The 22921-nt window shown below is 34.4% G+C and overlaps 1 protein-coding gene across 4 annotated transcripts in view; it reads right to left on the minus strand.

Annotated features, from left to right (window-relative positions):
- Positions 1–22921, minus strand: part of LOC131800398 (putative uncharacterized protein DDB_G0277255) — a 109877-nt gene that overhangs the window by 62406 nt on the left and 24550 nt on the right. For all 4 annotated transcript variants that reach the window (XM_059120335.1, XM_059120334.1, XM_059120336.1 and 1 more), the window contains exon 2: positions 5124–6270. In XM_059120335.1, coding sequence (XP_058976318.1) covers positions 5124–6204 — 1081 coding nt within the window. In that variant the 5' untranslated portion in view covers positions 6205–6270. The remainder of the gene's footprint in view (positions 1–5123; positions 6271–22921) is intronic.

Raw genomic sequence — 22921 nt, forward strand, 5'->3', positions numbered from 1 at the left:
TTCGGCCACTGTGACGCGGGTTTCGATCAAGTCGCTTCTTTACTTTTCGAACCATTTCTGCTGATGTTGCTGTTTTCTTCCGTCCACTTCTTTGACGTCGGGCTATGCTACCAGTATCACGGTAACGAGCGATGGTATGAGACATAAAAGATTTATTCATATTTAAATGCTGGAGTACTCCAACGAAAGCCACTTGTGGTTTTCCAGCCAAGTATAAAGAAATCACACTATCACGCTTGAATTCCATCACGAATAACGTTTTTTCTGGAAAATTCCTACCAAAATGGTTTTGTACGCTTGAAAACAATATAATCAGTTGTCACTGTCTGAAATTGTTTGCAGTTTTTTCATCTCTCCCTGTAAGTTCCTTTCTCTGCATACCAAGTAGGGGACATTTGCTTATATTAAAGAAATTCAGAACAACTTGTTGAATCTATATACCCTCATATCGTTTGATACGACCAAAACGTGCCTCATCGAAATAACGGTTTTAGACCTCAATTCTTGTTCTATGAAATTGTGAAATGAAAACTTTTATAAAGGAAAGAAATGTGAAATGAAAAATTTTATAAAAAAAATATTTTTCATTTCATATTTTCATAGAACAAGAACCAGCCCCAGGTCTCTTTATACCAAATCTATTTCAGGACATTTGAATTCGATCTAGCGATGTCCGTCCGTCTGTCAGTCTGGCGATAACTCTCGAAGGGAGTATCCGATTTGTCCAAACTTGGTAAATGGTAATACTGTTATCAAACTTAGATCGAGTTCGGAGATGGGCTATATCGGCCCACTCCTCCTCCTCCCCCACAAAAAGTCGAAATTTTCAAAGAAAATATTTTACTGCACAGAAAGAGAAATGCTAATCCAATTTTGTTCCAACTTTGCAAATCCTAGTATTTGTATGAATGTCAGGCCGGATGCAAAAATGGACAATGTCGGTCCACTCCATCAAGTACCCTCACCCACAAAGGGCCAAATTTTGAGTAATTATAACTCTTATAAAATGTAATGTAAGAGTCCGCCTTTAACATTTGATTCCATTCAGTATTATCACATCTCAATATTTCTAGCAACACAAGATCTGTTATAAAGATGGTAGAGATCGGACCATTCCTTCTGATATCTCCCGCGCAAATGGTCGACGTTTTGAATAACCAAACGATTATAAAATCCGAAATAAGCATTCGGTTCTCTTCATATTTGACACATCCCATTATTTCTACTAACAAAAGATCTGCGATGAAGATAGAATGTATCGGTCCACTCCTTCTGGTACCTCCCTCCCAAAGGATCAACATTTTGAAAAACAATGAAGCTCATAAAAAGCCGTTTCCATTCAGACTTTGTACATCTCAATATTTCTATCACCACAAGATCTGTTATAAAGAGATCGGACTATACCTTCTGGTACCTCCTCTCCATAAGATTCAAGATTGAGAAAAGGAAAACACTCAATAAAGCGGAATAAGCATCTATTTCAAATTTCACACACAAGATCTGTCGTGAAGACGATATATATCTGCAAACCCCTTCTGGTTCCTCCCCCAGAAAGGGACACAATGTACAATACTCAGCTTTAGGGCTGCATTTCATTAGTTTTTCTAACCTGCTCTACCTCCTTATTGTACCATTCCATTTATTCTGTATATAATCTATGGGATTTATTATCTCTTTACTCCGCCTGAGTATGTTTTTAATCAATATGCATATATGTCGGCAATGTCGAATGAAATTATTATTTTTTGCTTCTGTACATCATATCTACATATTAATCAAATCGTATTCGGACATCAAAGAAGACATTAATCAAAATTAAGATCAGCCATGTCTTTGATCTGAAAGTGTGTGCCACAGCACGGAGACATTGCCAAGGAATACAATTTGTAAACAAACGACAATTTCGTAAAATTTTTTGTTGGACCAAACACATAAACATCGATTACCAAGAGTAGAGTTTACTTTCAAATAGGCGTTTGATATGCCAAAAACATATATTTCCTTTTGCTTTCTATTCTTCTTTTCACCACAGTAATAAGAAGAGTATATTAATTTTATCATTCCGAAGTATTATTTGGGGACCTGAAAGATATATTTCTTCATTAGCTTAAATCTGCATACCACCTTATTTCTTTATATATTAGGAGAAACACGAAAATATACTAAACGAAACTTTTGCAATCATTCTGCTTACAGAACGAAACAGAACATGATCACAAAAAAGAGATTGAAAACATTGGTTTTTGAAGCTTATATTTCTCGGAAATTTTTATATCCAAAAATTTTATAGAACAAATCCGGATCATCTTAAAACATGATTTAAGTCTTACATTTTAAATTTTAAATTATTTTATGTCATATGCGGACACAAGAAATATACCAGTAAAGAAAAGTCAAAAGTCGTGCGATTATATGATACCCTACACCACTATGCATATTTAGTAGAGCTCCCGTAACAAAAGAACTTATTTGAAGTAGATCATACCACCTATCAACATTTGGCTTTAGAGCAGTTATAGTTTGGTTTCTGAGGGAATCCAATTCTGAATTAATTTTCGCTAAATTTGACGGAGGCATTTTAATCTTCAATACCAAATAACATTGCTATAAAATACATTATATCACTTTGATATATATTTAAAAAATATTAAATAAATCAAAAATAATAAATTAAAAATTAAATAAATATTAAATAATGCTACAAATAAATACCAAAAGACATAATAATCTTATCACTATGTGGTGTAGGGTATAATAAAAAATCGAAAAAAATTGATGTGTCATTTTTGGAAAAAAAAATTTAAAGATTTTAAAATGCTAAACGATTCAGAATTCATGGAAACAATCGAAATAAATGTAAAATTAAAGTATGAGTAATCGAAATAATAAAAACTTAATAGAAATTTGTGGTAGAGGTCGAGATTTTAATTTTGTGGTGTACATAAATAAAAAATAAAAAAATTGTGGAATTTGCTGACGACAAACAGTCTTTTCAATATTATTCCACTGCAAATGGACTGTGCGGGAAAAATGAATATTGGTATAGTGAAACAGTACTTTCTCGGAGAGAGAAGCTGAGTCAGCAGGAAGGTTTGGGGGGTGCCAACAAAACAAGTAAACAGATTCTAAAGATTTTTAAAATTAATATTTTAATATTTCCCCTTTTTATATCTGGATGTTACGTTAGCCTCAAATGAAACAGCAAAGAAAAACAAAAAAAAAAAAAAAAAAAACATTGGAATCCGCTTTTCAACGGCATAAGACATATTTTTCAATCAGACAAGTCGGTCCAAATACATTCAGGGTGAGATAAAAAAACTGCAACAAAGTTAAACGCCATAATTTTTACATTTTTTTAATTTTATTGAATGAAAGCTAAAAATTTTGGAAATAGCATAAAATTTTAGAATAAGTTTAGATTTGTTCGAATTGGACACCTTTGGCACGAATTATAACCTTCAAACGGCCAATGAAACCATCACACGCTGCCCGAATGTTGCTCTGCGGTATTTTGGCCCATTCCAGACGAAGCGCTTGCTTGAGGTGATCGACACTTTGGTATTTTTTAGTGCTAACCTTTTCCAAAATACTCCAAACACAATAGTCCAACGGATAGGTATACGGAGATTTTGGTGGCCATTGTGCGCTGGAAATGAAGCTAGGAACCTCATTTTATAACCATTCGTGGGTGGCGCGTGCTGAGTGCGATGGTGCTGAGTACTGTTTAAATGTCCAAGGTCTGCGGCCAAAATGTTTGCGTGCCCAAGGCTTTAATGCATCCTCCAGGATATTTTCGCGATAACATTCGGCGTTTATTCTGATGCCACGGTCGATTAGTACGAGCGGAGAGCGACCATCGGCTGTTATGGCGGCCCACACCATCACCATGGCCGGCGCTTGAGTTCTGGTGGCCAACCGAAGGTGCACATTTTCAGCTGACCTCTTTGGCAAGTAAACACGATCATTTTGTCATAAGTCGCTTCTTTACTTTTCGAACCATTGCTGTTTTCTTCCATCTACTTCCTTGACGTCGGGCTACGCTACTAGTATCACGGTAACGAGCGATCGTACGAGACACAAAAGATTAATTCACATTTAAATTCTGGAGTGCTCCAACGAAAGCCACTTGTGGTTTTCCAGCCAAGTATAAAGAAATCACACTATCACGCTTGAATTGCACCACGAATAACTTTTTTTCGGGAAATGCTGTTGTACGTTTGTAAACAATAAAATGACCTGTCACTGGAATACATTTAACACCTGTCTAAGATAGTATGGAGGGTATATTAAGTTTGCCATTCCGTATAGCACCCATATAACGGAACCTCCCGATATTCGGTATTTTGATGATTTTAGCAACAATATTCACTGGAATTCTTTCAATATTGGTATTTGATGTTCGTAATGGATGCTACTGTTTATGACAGGAGATCGTCTGTAAAGGTCCACGTCTTCGTGTAGACCCCATATAATGGTACCTCCCGATATTCGGTATTTTGATGTTTTTAGCTATGGTATAATCTACTTCACTTAAATTTTCAATATATACATTTTTGTTACGAGAGCTCTACTAAGTACTCATAGTGGTGTTGAGTATCATATAGTCGGCCCCGCCGACTCTTCATCTTTCCTTACTGGCTTAAAATAAATTTCAAAAGAGGATTGAAATAAGGTGAGTATTTTTAAATTTCTTTAAAATAGGGGTACGAAAAGTTCTAAGAAACACAACTTTGTTATTGACAGACTGATAAAAGCTAAAACTTTGACCTTTTGCACAAGATAAGACGAGATCTTTGGGAATTGTATTAAAAAGGAGAAAGTGCTACAGCATTATTATATAGCGTTCAGTCAGAGCTATAACTTTAAATTTTTAAATACGGTCTGAAGTAAGGTTACATTTTAAAACGTTGTTAGTTATTGCAATTGAGTGATGGATAGAATCTACAACGTTCAAATTTTGCATGAGAAGAACAAATACTTATGCCATATAATGTCGTTCTTGAAAAGAGATGCCCGAAATATATTTTCGTTGGGGTCAACATTTTCAAATCATTTGTTGGACATGCAATTTGCGGTTTCCTAGATATTCGAAACATTGGACTAGGAACTTAAATTTCACTTACCTGCTGCAGTTCGAACTCCTATTGCAAAAGCAATAAACAATGTCAACAGCAGATGCATTGCTCCAAAGTTGTTGTTGCTGTTGTGGGAACTGCTGCTATTGGTGGCAACATTGATGTATTGATTCGTGGAATGACAGCTCTTCGAATGCTCCGTAGACTTGAAAACGTTAATGTTGCTGTGTGGAATAGACGCTGTCACTGGCAATTTTGTATGCATTGAATGATTTTCCAGCTGATAGTCGTGGCAACAATGGGACAACTTTGTCTGGCTGGACGATGGTGATGATGGTGTCGATAATAACGACGACAGGTTGGACAACAACGATATTGATGACATTGAAAATTTCGTTGTTGTAGTTGTTGTTGGTGGTGACTGCTTCAACTGATGTTGATGTTGATGTCGATGTTGCTGGTGATGATGCTTCGGACGGTAGCACCTTAATGGTGGCGTTGATGTGATTGTTGACACTTTGTCATAATTGCTGGCGTATTGATAGCCCGTTCCGTTGCGATGTCTGGCACTGCCGTTGGTGGCCTCACTACCCATGTTGGTGTCTTCATTAGCATCTTTATAGGCATTGCATTGATGTCTGATTTCGCCGTTCGCTGGCACTGCAGCCAATGTACGACTTGTGATGACAATCCTCCTCTGAATTTCCATAACAAATGGTTTTGCCGAAAACCCACTGTCGTCTGTTGTGACTACTGGAAATGGTGGTGATGTTGTTGTTGTTGCTGCTGCTGCTGCTGTCGGTACTGTTGTCGTTGTTGTTGACTGTATAATTAAAATTAATATTCTCGGAAATTTACTAACCTCTTCTCGTGTGTGCAAGGAAATGTTGTAATTCTTTATAATTCTGTGATTCGGCATTTTTCCTCCAGCCACCGGAATTGGATGCGTTTGCAAATCGCCGCCGATACGCCTGCAACGATTTCGAATTGAGCATCTTCGTTTGTATTTGTAGTTCGATTTTAGAAATGTAATAATTTTCATTTTGTGCTGATATTTTTTGGTATTATTGCATTTGACATTTGGATATATTGTTTTACATGGTATGCGTTTCATGACGACACTTTTCATTCGAACTTCTCGTTGACCATTCGAAATGGGGTTATTTAAATCCGATTGTTTGGCATGAGATCAAATCTAATGAAAAAGGAGAGTAAATATGTAATTAAAAATTATGTATGTCAAGAAAAAATCGGAATATTAAAATGGGTATTAATTTTTGTGAAAATGGATGTAAAGGCGACGTGTATGGAACTTATTAAAACTCTATCCATTTTAAGTGTTTTAACACTAAAATATCTCAAATTACTAACAACATCCTAAATTTAAGAAACGGATCACATGTTGTAATATTGAAAACGATTTGGCGAGGAAATTAGTTTAGTTTAGAAATTAGTTTAATTAAGATTAGATTCTTCTATTAGGTTAGGAACATTGGAATTCATTGGAACATTAGTCTATCAAACCGTGGACGCCGCACATTGGGGTGAGATCCTCAAAAACGGAGATTAATTCAGAGAAACATTCTACCGCTTTGAAATGTTGCTCAGACATTTATATTACCCCTAGATGTTTGGTAATAAAAATTGCACATATCGGTCCATATTTCGGTATGACACCCATATAGCGTTACTATCTGATTTCCGGTATTTTAAATGTTTTGACCATAATTTTAGACCTAATCATGTGTAACTTGACATTAAGAGTTCTGAGTAGATAGAATCTTTTCACGCTAGAACATTTCAAAATTGCTCCAATATTTACTGTACCTCCTAATTTTCGGTATTTTTAAGGTTTGAGTAACTTGACATTTTGAGTACTGAGCTGACAGAATTTTTCCTTGCTTAATTTTATGAAGATAGGACCGCACTTTTTTTAAGAATCTCTTCCTGCAAAAATTTATGAAGATAATTCCACTAATATATATAGAGCCTTTTCCTAGCTCTACTTCCTAATTTTAGGTATTTTGAGGGTTTCAGACACATCTTTTTAGAAACTTATTATTTGGTATTTGGTTTTTCAGTGGGTAAAAACTACAAACATTTTCTATATAAAACAACCCTTTAACGTAGGTCTCTAAGGCCCAATGAGGTTGGGTCCCCAAAAACATAGATAAATTCATGGTACAATGATATCAAGATAGGGCTATGATACCATATTTTAATTTTTTTATTTTCTTGGCTTAATATGTCAACTTCATTTGTTTATGTGTGTGTTTTCTTTTCAATAACAAAAAAAATTGTTCAGAAAACATTCAAATTCAGGTGTTTTCAAAATGTTTATTTCAACGTATGCATCGACAAAATCTAGAGTTTTTGTAGCGAAATAATCCTTTAGAGATATATAGTACCTGAGTTTGGAAAGAAGTGTTGACCTTTCATTCAGTTATCGCGGTTTTCAATTATTTATTCAAAATAAATGCAACAAGTTGTTTGATTTTTTATTGTTTTGATACAAATTCTGACATTACAAGCCAAACAGGTAGACCTCTATACTTGCAATTTTTTCAAAGTTAGCCTACCTTCTCTTCATTGTACCATGGATAAATTCACTTTTATTAGGATCACTTTTTAAATACCTGGTACTGGTCGTTATCTCTATATTAAACCCAAGTCAAATTTATGTATTTCATGTATCATTTTAGAATGTTGTGGTTAATGACACTATGAATATTTTTACCCAAAGACATATTCATTTTTTAACTTCAAACTGCAGTAAACATGTGTGTAGATCAAGGCTAGGCAAAGAGTATCCCTTGGGATATCTGTGTGTTCACCAACTCAATTGTAAAAAATAAATTGTTTTGAATTTTCTGTCAAAATGGTTTTGGGAGAATATTTAGTTTTGTTCGAGCAGTCGATGAGGAAGGTGCTGTCGGATATTTCTATGAATACACCTTAAGAAATATTGGAGGACAAATATATCTTACTACATATTTGAAACAAATATTTACAAAATTATAAAAATTACAACTTTTAAGATTTATATTCTTTGATTGAATTCTATTTGACAAAATTTGAATACGAATTCACATGTTAGGAATAGAAATTCAATTCATATTGTTAGACAAATTTATTGTTCTTTTTTAAATTAATGGACATTTTCATATCCCTTGATTTCTCTGAAATGATATGTACTTTCTTAGTCAATATTTAGAAAAATTACAGAATGTGATGTTTGTCATTCTGTTTGTAATTCATAGAAATAATATTTTAGGACCCAACGCAGGATATAAGTTTCTGATCAGCATAAAATTCTACGACTATTTGTCGTATGTCAGTCTGTGGTAATCGGTATTACTTTTTAAAGGGTCAACTTAGGTGGTTAGAATGTTAAGTCCGAAATTATTAAACACAAATTATATCAAAATTATATAAAATTTCTGAATGTGTCAACTTATATATTTTTTATTTTTAAATGAATCATAATTGAAATAACTGTGCAAATATATCTCCGAATTGTCTGATCAAAATATTAATTTTTTCCAACAAAGTTGTTTTGAAAACAGAAAATTTAAAATAGAAAATTTAAGATAAAAAATTATTTCTCACTGTGCAAAGAGAGACAAAAAACACTTGCAATATTTTGTTATTTCAAAACACATACAATCACAAAAAAATTTTGAGGCTCTCTGCCTAGCCCTGGTGTAGATCATAAAAAAAATAGATTTTGTGGTTCAAAATGTCACTTAAACCTTTAAAATATTGTAAATGTAAACGTTTTCTTTATATGAGAGGCATACCAAGCATTAAATCTTTTTTGACAAATTTTTGCAAGACGATGTATTATACTCAGAACCCAAAATGTCAAATTGCATCAACATTTGTTGGAAATTTTTGTCAAAATCCATCAATGTTGAAAATAAATTCGTTACCCTGTATGAATCTTGCATGAAATCCCCTCAAAGATTTCAAATCGGGTATAGAATTATATTGATTTTTTTTACAAACATATTTTTTAAATCTTTAAATTTCTTCAAATCTGTGGGTTTCGTTCCATGGCAAAAAAGCCTTGACCTGGGCCTATTTTTCAATTTATTGGTTATTTTATTCTCGATAAGTTATACAGAAACATTTTCTAACACACTGTCCATAAATACTACATTACAGCGGATTCGGCTTGGCAATTTGTCTTATAAACTCCATAATAACTAAAATCAACTGGTTCAAAATTGATAGTATCTACATCAAAACAAGGAACTATGTTGACTTCTTATAATGGGATTACTACATTGGGACATTTCAATATCAATCATTTTAGGAGTACGACAAGTGTAATTTTATTCATTTATCTTAGAAATCGTGCCTTTGAGAGAAATGGATGGAAAAGTTATATTGTCTTCAGATGCAGTTAAAGACTTATAAACTGAAATATCGTATTCAGTTGATTTCCAGCATGGTAAGACCCCAATAAGTCATACATAAACAAGTGGTAAAATGCTGCAGGTATATATCCTTCGGAACAACGACTGAGTCTTTCTAATTTGTTTTAAAAGAATTTATTGTTCAGTCTTTTATATTAGGCTTATTTAACCATAAATAGAGTCAAATCTCCCTCCATACTCATTGCCTATTTTAACTATTTCACATTTTTATCGATATGGTACACAAATTGTTTCTAAGAATATAGCCACATAACAGGATTGTGTCAATGTTGGCTGTCAACAAATTAACCAGAATGATACGATATGAACAGTACGAAATTAATTCCTTCTATAAACAGCAGTTTTCTATGGAATAACACAAATTTCCAATGCCAAGCCTCTCCCATTGTGAAGTATTCATCGTTGCTCGCTGTGTGCACGGCCCCGTCGATGTCGTCTGCTTCTCGGCTGGGCAATTTAAATGAAAACACGACAAACTGTTGCATTCGCCAACAGCCCTTGAGTGAAGAACACTCTAACAAGTGGCAGACATTGTACTTCATGCAAACATTTTGTTTTTTTTTTCTGCTTTTGTCTCCGGCCCAGATGGCGTTTTCATACGAACGTCTAGCGAAGTACGTGTAAAACAACATTCACAGGCCAAAGTAGACAGAAATTATTCAATTTCGAGAAAAAAAATCGACGATGCCAATATTTAATGCCTATGTTTAAAATAGCTACGAGACGGGAGAGTTTGTGGTTTACCTTTTTTTTGTTCGTCAATGTCGTTAAAGATATAGGTTGAGAAAGCTATTGTAATGGGTTGATTTTATTTTGAAACCTCATTTAGAGGATATATGTTTTTTGCCGCTCAAGGCTCTAAAGAGCAGGTTTTCCAACATTAGCGACCCATGCAAGGGGACTGAAGAAACAAATGACATTTATAAAAGTCAAACCAAATTATTGCTAAAGTCTAATAAAACTTGCAGCAAAATATAGTTATTTTACGATAAAAACAATTATTGACTAAGATTTTGAAATAAAATCACATCGGCCACAACAGATTTTAACTAAGAAAATGGTTCCAGTAAAAATTAGCAAACCCTCTTTCAACTCAGTGACTCCAATTAGTGACGAAATTAAATACACCAATTATAGGGAATTTATAATTTGTATAACCACATAATTCGTGCTCTGTTCCAGAACTTGCAAGAACCTATGAACGATTGGCTAAACTTAGTATACTCGCGCATTTTTGGTAGGCTCTACACAACTGTTTGTGCTGTCTCGCATAGTCCACGTGCTAAAAACAGATTTTCTTTTAGGAACCCCATTAATGGCAGCCATAAAAACACGAATGACAATTGTAATAAAGTTAGATATTTTTGTGGCTAAAAATAACCAGACACAGAAACCTGTTGCTGGTTTAAAAATTTATGGACAAACAAGCAGCCAGAGCATGGATTCCAAAATTAAAGCCAAGCTAAGAGAAAAAAATGAAAAAAAACGTACGTAATACGAGACACTGTCGAGACTTGTTTTTGTAGGATTTTATTTTCCCAATTCAAGTAAATGTGAGTTGTTGGTCGCAGCTATTGCTGGCCGCACCATGCGCTCGGCTAGGTGTGCGTATCGACTGGAGTTTGATGTTAATTGTGAAAGTGCCAACAGATATTGTACCGATATTTTAAAACCGATCGTTTGAGGATAGAATCATTGTAATCGTAATATACAATGTGTTTAAGCGCTTAATTGTTGGTTTTCAATTTTGGGTATACCATGACGTATACGTATTGATAATAGCTATACGCACAGATGGTCGGGGGTAGTAGATAAAGAATATCATTTTCAAGATCTTTATTTAAATTAGTCCTTTCCCCATTATCTTTTTTTGGTTTTCAAAGCTGACTTTTTCCCCCTTCGTGAGATAACGGGCGTATCAGTCAGATATGGACTTTGTAATTTAATAATGACTGAATTGAATCCTTGATTTCAATTAAACACGTTTCTGACCATATACCTTCTGTAGTCATTAATCTGATGTAGTGTACCAATGCATGAAATATGATCACAGAGGCGTCTTATACAATACCAATAGGAGTTTGCCAGTTTTTACAACTGGCCTAGTTATGTCCTTAGCCATATGCCAGCAGTTACGCCGCATTGAAACAAGACCCCACCTCATTTTGAACCAAATCTGTTTTTGATCATGTGAAGTCGAACTTGATCTCAATGCTATTGCTATAACTTCCATATAATGATAGTACCTAATCTTATGCTTTTAAGGTCTTTAGAATATATAAACATTTATTGGTAGTAAATACCATAGTACAATAAGGAGGTAGAACAGCTTTGTAAAACTATAGAAATACAGTCCTGAGACTATGCCCGCTTCCTGTCTAATTTGCATGCAAACAAGTTTTTTTCAAGCATTTAATATTTTCCTCATTTTTAAAATCAGTTAAATGGCGCGAAAAATGAATGAAATGCCTGGATTTTCTTTCAAAAATATGATCTAAACAGTTCGATCTTTCAATAACATGGCAAAAGTGGCGAATAGCTTCAATGCGGATCCCGCCATGTACGCGTCTCCCAATAATTGATTTTGAAAATATTTTCTTTTTATTTTTCAAAACAATAAATGCATACACAAAATTGGCGGAAGTCGGGCACACTTAGAAAAAAATTGTAATCAGCTGGTAGCTCTACCTTACCTTTTTATTGTACCATGGTAAATACTTTCGTTATTGTGGCGGCTTCGGCCGTCAAAATGTTTCCTGACCCGGTATTTTTAAGTGGTTGGAAGGACCTAACCACATTTTCCAGCCACTTGGTTCTAATTTAATAATTTCGATTTTAATGGATAAAACACCTTGACCAAAAACGGCATTGCGAACTTTTATTATGTATCGGCTCCACTCGATTATTAGGACGGTATAGGTCGAATTTGAATTTCTAATAAAAATCGGTTCACATACAGCTATATCTCCCATATATATTGTTCCTCCGGTTTGCTGTTTTTGTTACCCATAGTCGATATTTGGTGCGAGCAATCAGATACAGCATAGAAATATATGAGCTAAATTTTTTAGAGATAGGTTCAGATTTGGATATAGCTCGCGTATATTCCGATCCGATTTCACGTTTATTGTGCAAAAAGTGTAATATCAAAATCACGTATATTAGTTTCATTTGTATTTGAAAACAAATGAAATATAACTGATCTAAAGCTATATTACGCATCCAAAAACGATCGCTGTTCGTATGATCTACTTCACACAAATTCCCAATATAAACGTTTATTTGTTACGAGTAGCTCTACTGAATATGAATGGTGGTGTTATAAAGTCGGCCCTCACCGCCTTTTGACCTTTCTTTACTATTCAGTTTGTAAAACCCTGAATTCGTATATTTAAATAACAGTAAAATGATATGTCGATGGAAATGTTTTGAATTCGATTTTTTTATTACCGACTTTTGACATGAGTGCAATATAGCGGTACCAATCAGTACCAGGCATATAATAAAAGTGAATTTTTTTTCCAAATTATATTATTATTTTTTTCCAAAACTTCAACTCTACACACTAAGAGTGCCCCTAATGCGAAATTTCCAATTTTAAGCATTATCCGTGATCCAATAACAAAATAAATACCTTTTAATACTTGTACTAACCCCACTCACCAGCGATGACCCGAATTCCAACATTTCAAATTTCCAACTCCAATTGTTCACCTAAATCCAAATTCTATGGAATTTAATACCATTTAATACATTTATTACAGGAATTTTTTATTTCCAAACACCCCCTCATCAGCCGTACTTTCCAGTACACTTATAGTTCAAATTTCCAGAAAACATTCATACGTCCATCCTCGCCCCAAATTTCAAAATTCCAGCTCAATTCACTTATTAGTACCGTTTAGTACATTTATAGTTCGAAAAACCAACTTTATTTAGATTCAATTTGAAATTCGTTTTTTTGACAGTGACGTACTTGAAAATGCCATTCGAAACCATTTCGGATGGTGATCCAATTATAAAGATATAACTTTTTCTTATAAAATTTACAAAAAGTAGGTTTTTCAGGCAGCACAGCAAAGCTCCTGGAACGGATTTCGTCGGAAATTATAAGAGTGCCCCTAATGCGAAAGAAAGACATTTTGATAAGGAAAGCACTTAAATTTGCTTCTCCTGACTTCCATTAGTTATTATCAATCAATTCAGACATTTTTCTCCGTTTTACATTTGTTAATTTTCAGCCAGCCTATAAAAATATTTTATTTGTTCTCATCCGACTGATTATATTTATATTCTACTAGCTGGCCCGGTCCGCGTTGCCGGCCCGTAGTTTTTGTCTATTATGCATATTTGTCAAAGCATAATTATTCACAGATATGACTGATATAAGTGTTCCCGTACTGGTCGATTAAAAGTGTTTTAAAATACCTGTACCCATATTTAAGCCGTGGGCTTCAAAGGTGTGGATGTGCTATACAAATCTATTAAAAAGTATATATCAATCTTATCCCCATGTAAGGGATCAAATTAATTTTTAGTATGGTAAAAATCGTAGCAAAATCTTCCAGTGAAATGAGCAGTAATTTGGAGTTTGCTGTATTTTGTACACCTCATTATTGAGCGCTGAATGAATTTAGAATAGCCAAAGTTAATTACTTTTTTAAGCCATTAGCACCTCAGATTGTCCATTAGCGTTCTTATAAGTCCCCCTAACCATGTCGGTCTGTTTGTCCGCCAAAAACTTGAGGGGGTACTATTATATGGAAAAAATTCTAAAATTTGTAGATATGTTCATATTTTTGTGTAAGTTTTCACCCCCCAAATACACATTTTTAACCAAATCTTTTGAAATGTGGTAAAATCAGGAGATACTTTTACATGGGCACTACTCCGAGACATCGACCTACATTGAAAACATTCTTCTAGCCCTTATAATCCAATATGACAAATAGAGACCAAATCAAAAATTTAACAGAACAACATAGCATGTCAAACTGAAAAACATTCCGCGTGATTCAAATGAGTAAAAATAGTTTTATCCACCATATTATCATATATATGTATTTCCCAAATCTACGTTTCCAACCAATATTCTCTTGAGAGTTACAAATTCAATAGAATACAAAATTTTCTTTTCTGACCACACATTATATGTGAAAGTGGACTTGGGGATACTCCAATGTGGGGCCTTTACTTAAATAAATTCCTATGTGGCAATTATCTGTATGAACCATCAACCATGGTTCCTAACCCCTTAGAGACAAAGATGCCAAATAAGGGCCAAAATATGAAAAAAGTGGCCAAGACCCCAAAAATAGCTTAAATCATATGATGGTTATATAAATATAAAATCGGGTTGTACCCTTATCCGTGAGTTATGATCGATATCATGACCTGCAAAAGTGATTTAAGGTATCTTGAATGTTTGGGAAGAATTCCTGGAAGGATAGAAATCCTTTTCTTACTAAAAGTCCCATTCGCTCTATTATTTTGCACCCTTTAAATTTGGTATTTTACTGATTGTACTTCCAAAGAATTTTGCATTTTGAGCTCTCATTGGACGGATTATTGTCACATGAAAGAAGTAGGTCCACGCTTTGAAATGAGCTCCATTAGGCTTTTTCTGTCATTTTTGGTTGTTTAAATGTGTTCGCAAATACAAATTAAAAAAAAATGACAAAAGAAGAATAGCAAATTGAAAAAATCTTCAACTTGTTCGCTGATTTATTACAGCAAATGTTTAAAGACCCTTACTATTATTTTAAAATTCGATTCCACTGAAAATCTCTTCGATTTTTTCCCGATTTGAGAATTTTTGCAATGAGATCTCTTTTTCGTGATTTTTTAGCGAATTTGGAAAAGTAATTATCTTTTAATTAATAATTATCTTTCTTTTGGTGTGACCGCGTTAAATCATTTCGATATCATCTATTCCGTTTCGCCACCATATAATTCGGTATTACACTTCCATGTAACCCGCCATCAATTTCAGTTCTCAAGAAATCAAGTCAATTAAATAAATTGGTTTTAATATTCGAATTCAAAAATAAAAAATAAAAAACACTACAAATGTACATTAGAAAAAAGCCAGTCAAAATAGAAAAAAATCATGCAAAATAAAACATTACTATTGTACATTTCAAAAGTCAAAATGAAAATGTTAATATATCACATTTTTACGCGATTTTTTTTGGATATTATCCTTTTCGGAGAGGAGACAACTCCGAATTTGTGTGGATCTTTAAAATCAGTCCAGCGGTTCTTAAGTTATAAGCGTAGTAACTAACACAACTTACATTTATATATATAGATTCGAAAAATAGATGAGGCATCAGTCCTAAGACTAAACGGGATGTCCGGTTTTTGTTAATGGATTCGGTTTTTGGTTTTCTCTATAACTATGGGCTGTCCAAGTGTAGAGTAGTGTGTGTATGCGTGTGAGAGCGCGAGTGTGTGTGTTTGTGTGCCATTGCCGTGCGATGCAGTGTAGTGTAAAATGTTGTTGATAATAGGCAGCAGACAACATGCCAGACATACATGCAACATTGTTGTTAGATATGCTCTATTGCAATGGGTAGTTCATTTGAGTGTTGGCTAGAAGAAAAAAAAAAACAAAACCCCCCGACAGATTCGAGTCTTTCCAAATACACGACCACAACGTTCTCGTAACGGCCAACAACAGCTTGGTCTGGCATATAAAATTGAACGTGACTCAAGTTATTTTTGTTATCGCATAAAACGTTCAGCAAAAAAGTTAATATCTTTTATGGCTGACAACAGGCGCAACAACGTCCTTGAGATGTGTGCCTCTTACGGCGACAACCCTCCAAGTTGCCGATGGATGTTGCACGCCATCCACAAGAGACATGCACGTCACCCAGCCAATTGGCTGTCTCGGTTCATGAGAAGAGCCGTATTACTTCTGCTAATAATGCTGCCGCGGCCACTGCTGCTGTGCCGTTTTGTCATTGTCAATCGGTTGCAAAGAATGCCCAAGTAGCGCTATGATACTGGGTGCCAGATCCGAGTGGTACGCTGCTGCGAGTCTGCTTTGGCTGTGAAGCACAGTTGTGACATACTGCGTCCGCTATGTTGTGGCATGTAAATGTGTTTCGGTGCACTAATCACGTCTGGCTGTCTGTTTGGAACATGTTGTACGAGCCGATTCGTAGGTGTGACTCTGTGAACTCCATTCAGGTGCATCGCCGCTTCTGCAACATTGTATGCTTGTTTCCGCAAGTAAATTCCTTAGATGGCAAATCGTTCAATTTACATAAATCTGTTACATATTGTAAAATTGTCAAACCGCAAGCAAGTTATCCATGAATAGCAGTGAAAGGGGCTGGTCGGGCTGGCTGGCTGGCTAACTGCGTGCCCAGCATATTATTTTATGCTAAGGCATCGAAGGAATTGGATGGAAATCAATACAGATTGAGCATTTGTTGGCTCCTACGATGACATAGTTTTCAAAAGGGACATGCAGAAATATAAATAAATTGGTTTTCAGGGAAAATGAGGAATTTATAGGATATACTGTAGAATTATTTCGTTTAGTTCTAAGTTTTTTCGTCGTTATTTTATCCTGGTTTTAGTAAGATATTTTGTGTTTAATATTATATTATACAATAATAATTAAATTATATTTTTTAATTATTAAGTCGTTGGTGAATGGGAATCCCAAAATCTAAAGAAACTGGCTGACGAAAATTTGATTATGTGATCAGCTTCGTCTACTTGAAAATTATCACAGTTAGGGGGGTTTTCCCGTGGGAGTTGAGAGGAGTGAAAAATTGCAAATTACTTTGTTGGTACCGAGACAAACTAATTATTCTCCTGGATGGTGACGCGTTTAGAGGGCAATGAAACAAAGTCATCCATTACTAAGTAATGAATTTCCCAACAAATTTTTAAATCCTACACCACACTGTGGTCAGCGTATTATGTCTTTATGCATTTGTTTTTAACACAGAGAGGGAAGCGAGATATATCCATAGTTCCTTTTGAGGATCTTCACAGAAGAACTATTTGAGGTGATTTGTGCATGCCACCCCAATCGTGTGTCCGTCGAAATGAAATTTTGTATAAGTCGTTAGTTTGGCCCAAGGACGATCCCTATTTAAATTGGAGATAATCGGTCAAAATTTAGATATAGGTTCCACATATATTTTTGTCCGATTTGCCTTTTATTATACATCAAACGGGTAACATCCAGATCTTGTGTTATTAAAAATATTGAGATATGACAAAATTGAAGATAATAGGACTCCTATTTTACTTTTTATAGGAGTTATAATTATTTAAAATTTTGTCCCTTTTGTGGGAAGATACTTTATGGAGTGGCCCGATATTGTCAAGCACCTGACCAAGCACTAGAAAAAATATTGTGATCTGCTAAGTTTACATTAAATCGCATGATCCTTTCTGTTTCTATGAGGTAAATCTATATATATAAAAGAAAGTTGTGTTATTTACTACGTTTATAACTTAAGAACCGCTGGACTGATTTTAACGATTCACACAAATTCTGAATTGTCTCCTTTCCGAAAAGGATAATATCCAAAAAAAAAAAAAAAAAAAAAAAATGTAAAATAATATCCAAATAAAAGTAAAAATGTGATATATTAACATTTTCATTTTGACTTTTGAAATGTACAATAGTAATGTTTTATTTTGCATGACTTTTTTCCATTTTGACTTACTTTTTTCTAATGTACATTTGTAGTGTTTTATATATTTTATTTTAGAATTATTTAATTTACTTAATTTCTTGAGAACTGAAATTTATGGCGGGTTACATGGAAGTGTAGTTCCGAATTATGTGGTGGCGAAACGGAATAGATGATATCGATATAATTTAACGCGGTCACACCAAAGTTAGGAGATAATTACTTTTTAAAAACCGCTAAAAAGATTCCTATTGCAAAAATTCTCAAATCGGGAAAAAACCGAAAAAAATGTTCAATGGAATCGAATTTTAAAAATAATAGTACATTCTATTGACAAACTTTGTAAGGATCTTTAAACATTTGCTGTAAAAAATCAGCGAACAAGTTGAAGATTTTTTCAATTTGTTATTCTTCTTTTGTCAATTTTTTTCAATTTGTACTATCATATTGAATTCAGTGGATTTTTTGTGAAAAAAATAAAGAATAATTTTTCACTATATACAATTTTTCACCAAAAAAAAAAAAAAATAAAAAAAAAAATGAAACAAGTGCGAAATAGGATGTTAACTGACATCTACCCTTCAACTCCAGGGCCTACATCGTGGTTCAGCTGGAAGATGCGAACACATTTAAACAAACAAAAATGACCGAAAAAGCCTAATGGGGCTCATTTCAAAGCATGGACCTACTTCTTTCATGTGACAATAATCCGTCCAATGAGAGCTCAAAATGCAAAATTCTTTGGGAGTACAATCAGTAAAATACCAAATATAAAGGGTGCAAAATAGTAGAGCGAATGGTACTTTTAGTAAGAAAAGGATTTATATCCGTCCAGAAATTCTTCCCAAACATTCAACATACCTTAAATCGCTTTTGCAGGTCTTGATATCGATCATAACTCACGGATAAGGGTACAACCCAATTTCATGTTTATATAACCATCGTATGATTTAAGCTATTTTTGGGGTCTTGGCCACTTTTTTCATTTGTTTGCCCTTATTTGGGAAATTTTCAGAGTAGGGCCCATGACTGTGGTCTTGGCCACGTTTTTCAACTTATTTGGCCAGTATTTGGCATCTTGGCTTTTCTATTTCGAGAGTCTGGACCACATTTCCCAATCGGTTTTGCTGTATTTAGGCTACTTTGTGAGTAGAGAACCATCTTACAGAAAAATGTCAACATACGTAAATATTTTGGTACAGTCCCCATATAGTCCCCAGGGCCGCCGATCTATAATGATTTTTACCGATTGGCGGACGACAACACGGGCATTGTTTAATCGTCATTGAATTTTACTATGAACAAGAACATAGACTTTTTGGGGACGCTAATGCGCAATTTGAGGTGCAATGGGTGTAAAAGCGTAATTAACTTTGACTATTCAGAAATTATTTTGCCCTCCTTCCATAGGTATTTATTTCTATTTAGTGGGATCAATATTTATATTAAAATTTGTTCACCTTTATGAGCTAGATTTGTGAAAAATTATGCTATATAAAATTTGCATAACAGACTAAAACTACGGGCCGGCAACGCGGACCTGGCCATCTAGTTATATATAAATTTTGAGCTTTTGTGGGGGAGGTGGCAAAAGTAGTGAACCAATGTGGCCAATCTCCGAACTCGATGAAAGCTTAACGATAATATTATGATATACCAAGTTTGGACCAAATCGGATATTTCCTTCGAGAGTTTTTAGACAGTCGGACGGACAACTCTAGAACGACTCAGAATGTCCTGAAACTGATTTGGTGCAAATATACTTAGGGTCTAAAACCGTTATTGCGAGGAGACACATTTTGAATGTATTATGTAACTATTAAAAAAATCAAGTTCCATTCAATTAGTTTTGAATTCTTTGGTTGTATGGTATTAATGGTGTTAAATTCAATATAATTTAGAACTTTTCGCACAATTCAATCTAACTATTTTTTTAATCCTATGTATCTGAAAATGTAACCAATTTTAGCTTTATCTAGCACTTTATTTACAGTTAAATTAACATATTCCAGAATTTTCTTATTATCACAGCTGTTAGTTCCTACAGCAATCCTAATGCCAATTTGTAATTCTGCCGCCTTTAATTGTTCATGGCAAAATAACATACCTTTTCTACAATAACGCCGTTCTTGCAAATTTTAAAATTGTTTAATTGTTAGTAGTATTTGTGCTTTATCTTAACCCTCCACATCATAAGTGAGTATCGTGCTAAATTTTAAAGCCGTACTCCTTGTACCCCTTTTGCTTGAATTGCCAAAAAATTGTTTAGGCTCATTTTTCCTTGTGTAAAATTGTATGGTTCTAGCTTTAGGTGTTTAAGGGTGTGAGTTGTTATAATAATAGATGGATAAGTATAACATTTGGTACCTTTAAGTACTTTTAGCTTGGACTAATAGAATCTTCAATGTATTACAATGCTGGCATATCAACTTATCAGAGATATTTAAATGTCTGGTTTTCTTCCCGCAACATTTTGTAGGATTTGAGGTAGTGATTGTGCAGGACGAATCTGTGCAATATGGGTACCTTTCTCTTACGTTGAGGATCACGGACATTTCAACTAAATAATGCACGGCATTGATTCAGCACAGAATCATCAAATATTTGCCGAGTCAAATTCTTCACACAAAATTCATGCAAACCGTCATGAATGCATTTCCCCAATTAACATCGAAGAAAATTAAATCATGCGATAAAAACAAATGTTAACATTTACCGGAATTTTTCGAGTTTTTTACTAAGAATTTTCAACTTGCCCATTCGGAAAGCCATTCTATAACAATTCCATATCAAAAAAGTAAAATTCGATTTTTTCGACATCGCGACTTTTTTGGCGGCTTTTTCAATTTTTTTTCGTAAAAAACATCTCTCTGCAAAAACAAGCAACCGAAAGAAATTGAGACAAATTGACCCAGCCATTCCCATTAGATAATTTACGATACATTTTTTACAACATTTTTATACCCTCCACCTTAGAAAGGATGGTATATTAAATTTGTCATTCCGTTTGTAACACCTCTAAATATTCGTCATAGACCACATAAAGTATGTATATATCCATGATCAGCATGAAATTCTAAGTCGAACTGTCTGTCTGTTGAAATCATGAAACAGCTCACATTATTTGAAGTAGAGCTTTACAATTTGGCACAGTAGTTTGCATTGTGTCTAGGATGGTTGGTATAGCCCCCATATAACGCCACATTAGCCACATTTTTCCACAGATTTGTCTAAAAATTGTTATTTGTTGTTCGTTATGAGTTTTAGTTCCGGTGGCGGAACATTGTATATATGTATAGGTTCACGTTTTCCTATAGCGCACATATAACGGTTCCTACGGATATTCGGTATTTTGACAATTTAAGCCACATTTCTAATAGATTTGTGTGAAATTTGGTATATGTACTCCATAATGGGTACTACAACCGATGTCAAAACATTGTCCATATTGGTCCTAGTCACATTTAGCCACGAAATTGTATGAAATTTGATATTTAAGACTCGCAATAGATTACAATCGTCGTTTCAGTATGGCCCCCATATAACGGCTCCAACCATTCTCCTACCGATCTTACTGGAGTTTGCAGTTTAAAGTGGAATCCAGATACTTTTGCATAATTTGTATACCTTACAACACTATGTGTTGGGGTACAAATTATATAACACATCGAAATATTGGTTTCCCACTTAAGAACTTTCCTACATATGGATCTTTCTATCTCGCCGAGCTGAGTCGATCTAGCTATGTATGTCCGTCTGTCCATGTAAATATGTAATCACTCTACAGGTCGCAATTATTGCCCGATCTTCACAAAATTTGGAATGGAGGTGAGGCTAGGGCTAAAATAGAAGCCTATTAGGGGGTGAAATGGACCAAAAACAGGTCGCAGCTATGTTTAAATCCCGGCGAAATCACAAATAGACGAACAGGTCAATTCTGACCGTTACGTAGATGCCGATAGTTAATATATCGGATATATATAGCGAAATATATACAGTGTGTATAGACAATGGATGTTAGCTAGTATGCTTATACATCAAGAATGGCTGGACCGATTTTGGCATAAAAGAATAAAATCTAAAAAAATCGCATCAAAAGATGCCAATAATGATGTCAATATACATTATGTAGTATTTTGTGACAGTTCCTTATTTTTTCATATTTTTTTTGTCGCGTGCGATTTTTCCAATTTGACTTATAATATTGAAGTGTATATTTTGTAATATTTTTTTCACATTACAACACAGGTTGGGCTTATTATATACAGATTGCAATTATCGTATAGGGTTAGGCTCAGAAGGGCTAGACCTATTGTTTTCGAAAATGTTCGCAATATATTTAGGGGTTGAAATGGAACAACCACTAAAAACGTTCCTGATTTTGCAGCCGTTATAAAGGTCACAGATAGAAACCAAAGGACACGAAATCTCGCATGAAGTTAAAGTGAAGCCAATCGACACGCTTGAGAAGAGTGTTAAGGACAAGGAAGAATTCTAGCATTGTTGATGACCATTGCTTTATATTTAGCTGTAAAATGGACCACAACAACTAACAGCACGACGGAGTGCGTAAATATTGGACAAATATCCCTGGTTAAAATGCTAAGGGTAATATCTGGGCAGTGCTCTGTGACATAATCTTCTTAAAAGGATGTGGACATAAGGGGGCTTCTAACATATTGTAGTGTTGTAGGGTATCACATGGTCGGCTCCGCACGACTATAGCTTTTGCTTACTT

Source organism: Musca domestica, unplaced genomic scaffold, assembly GCF_030504385.1.
Source record: "Musca domestica strain aabys unplaced genomic scaffold, Musca_domestica.polishedcontigs.V.1.1 17, whole genome shotgun sequence".
NCBI lineage: Eukaryota > Metazoa > Arthropoda > Insecta > Diptera > Muscidae > Musca > Musca domestica.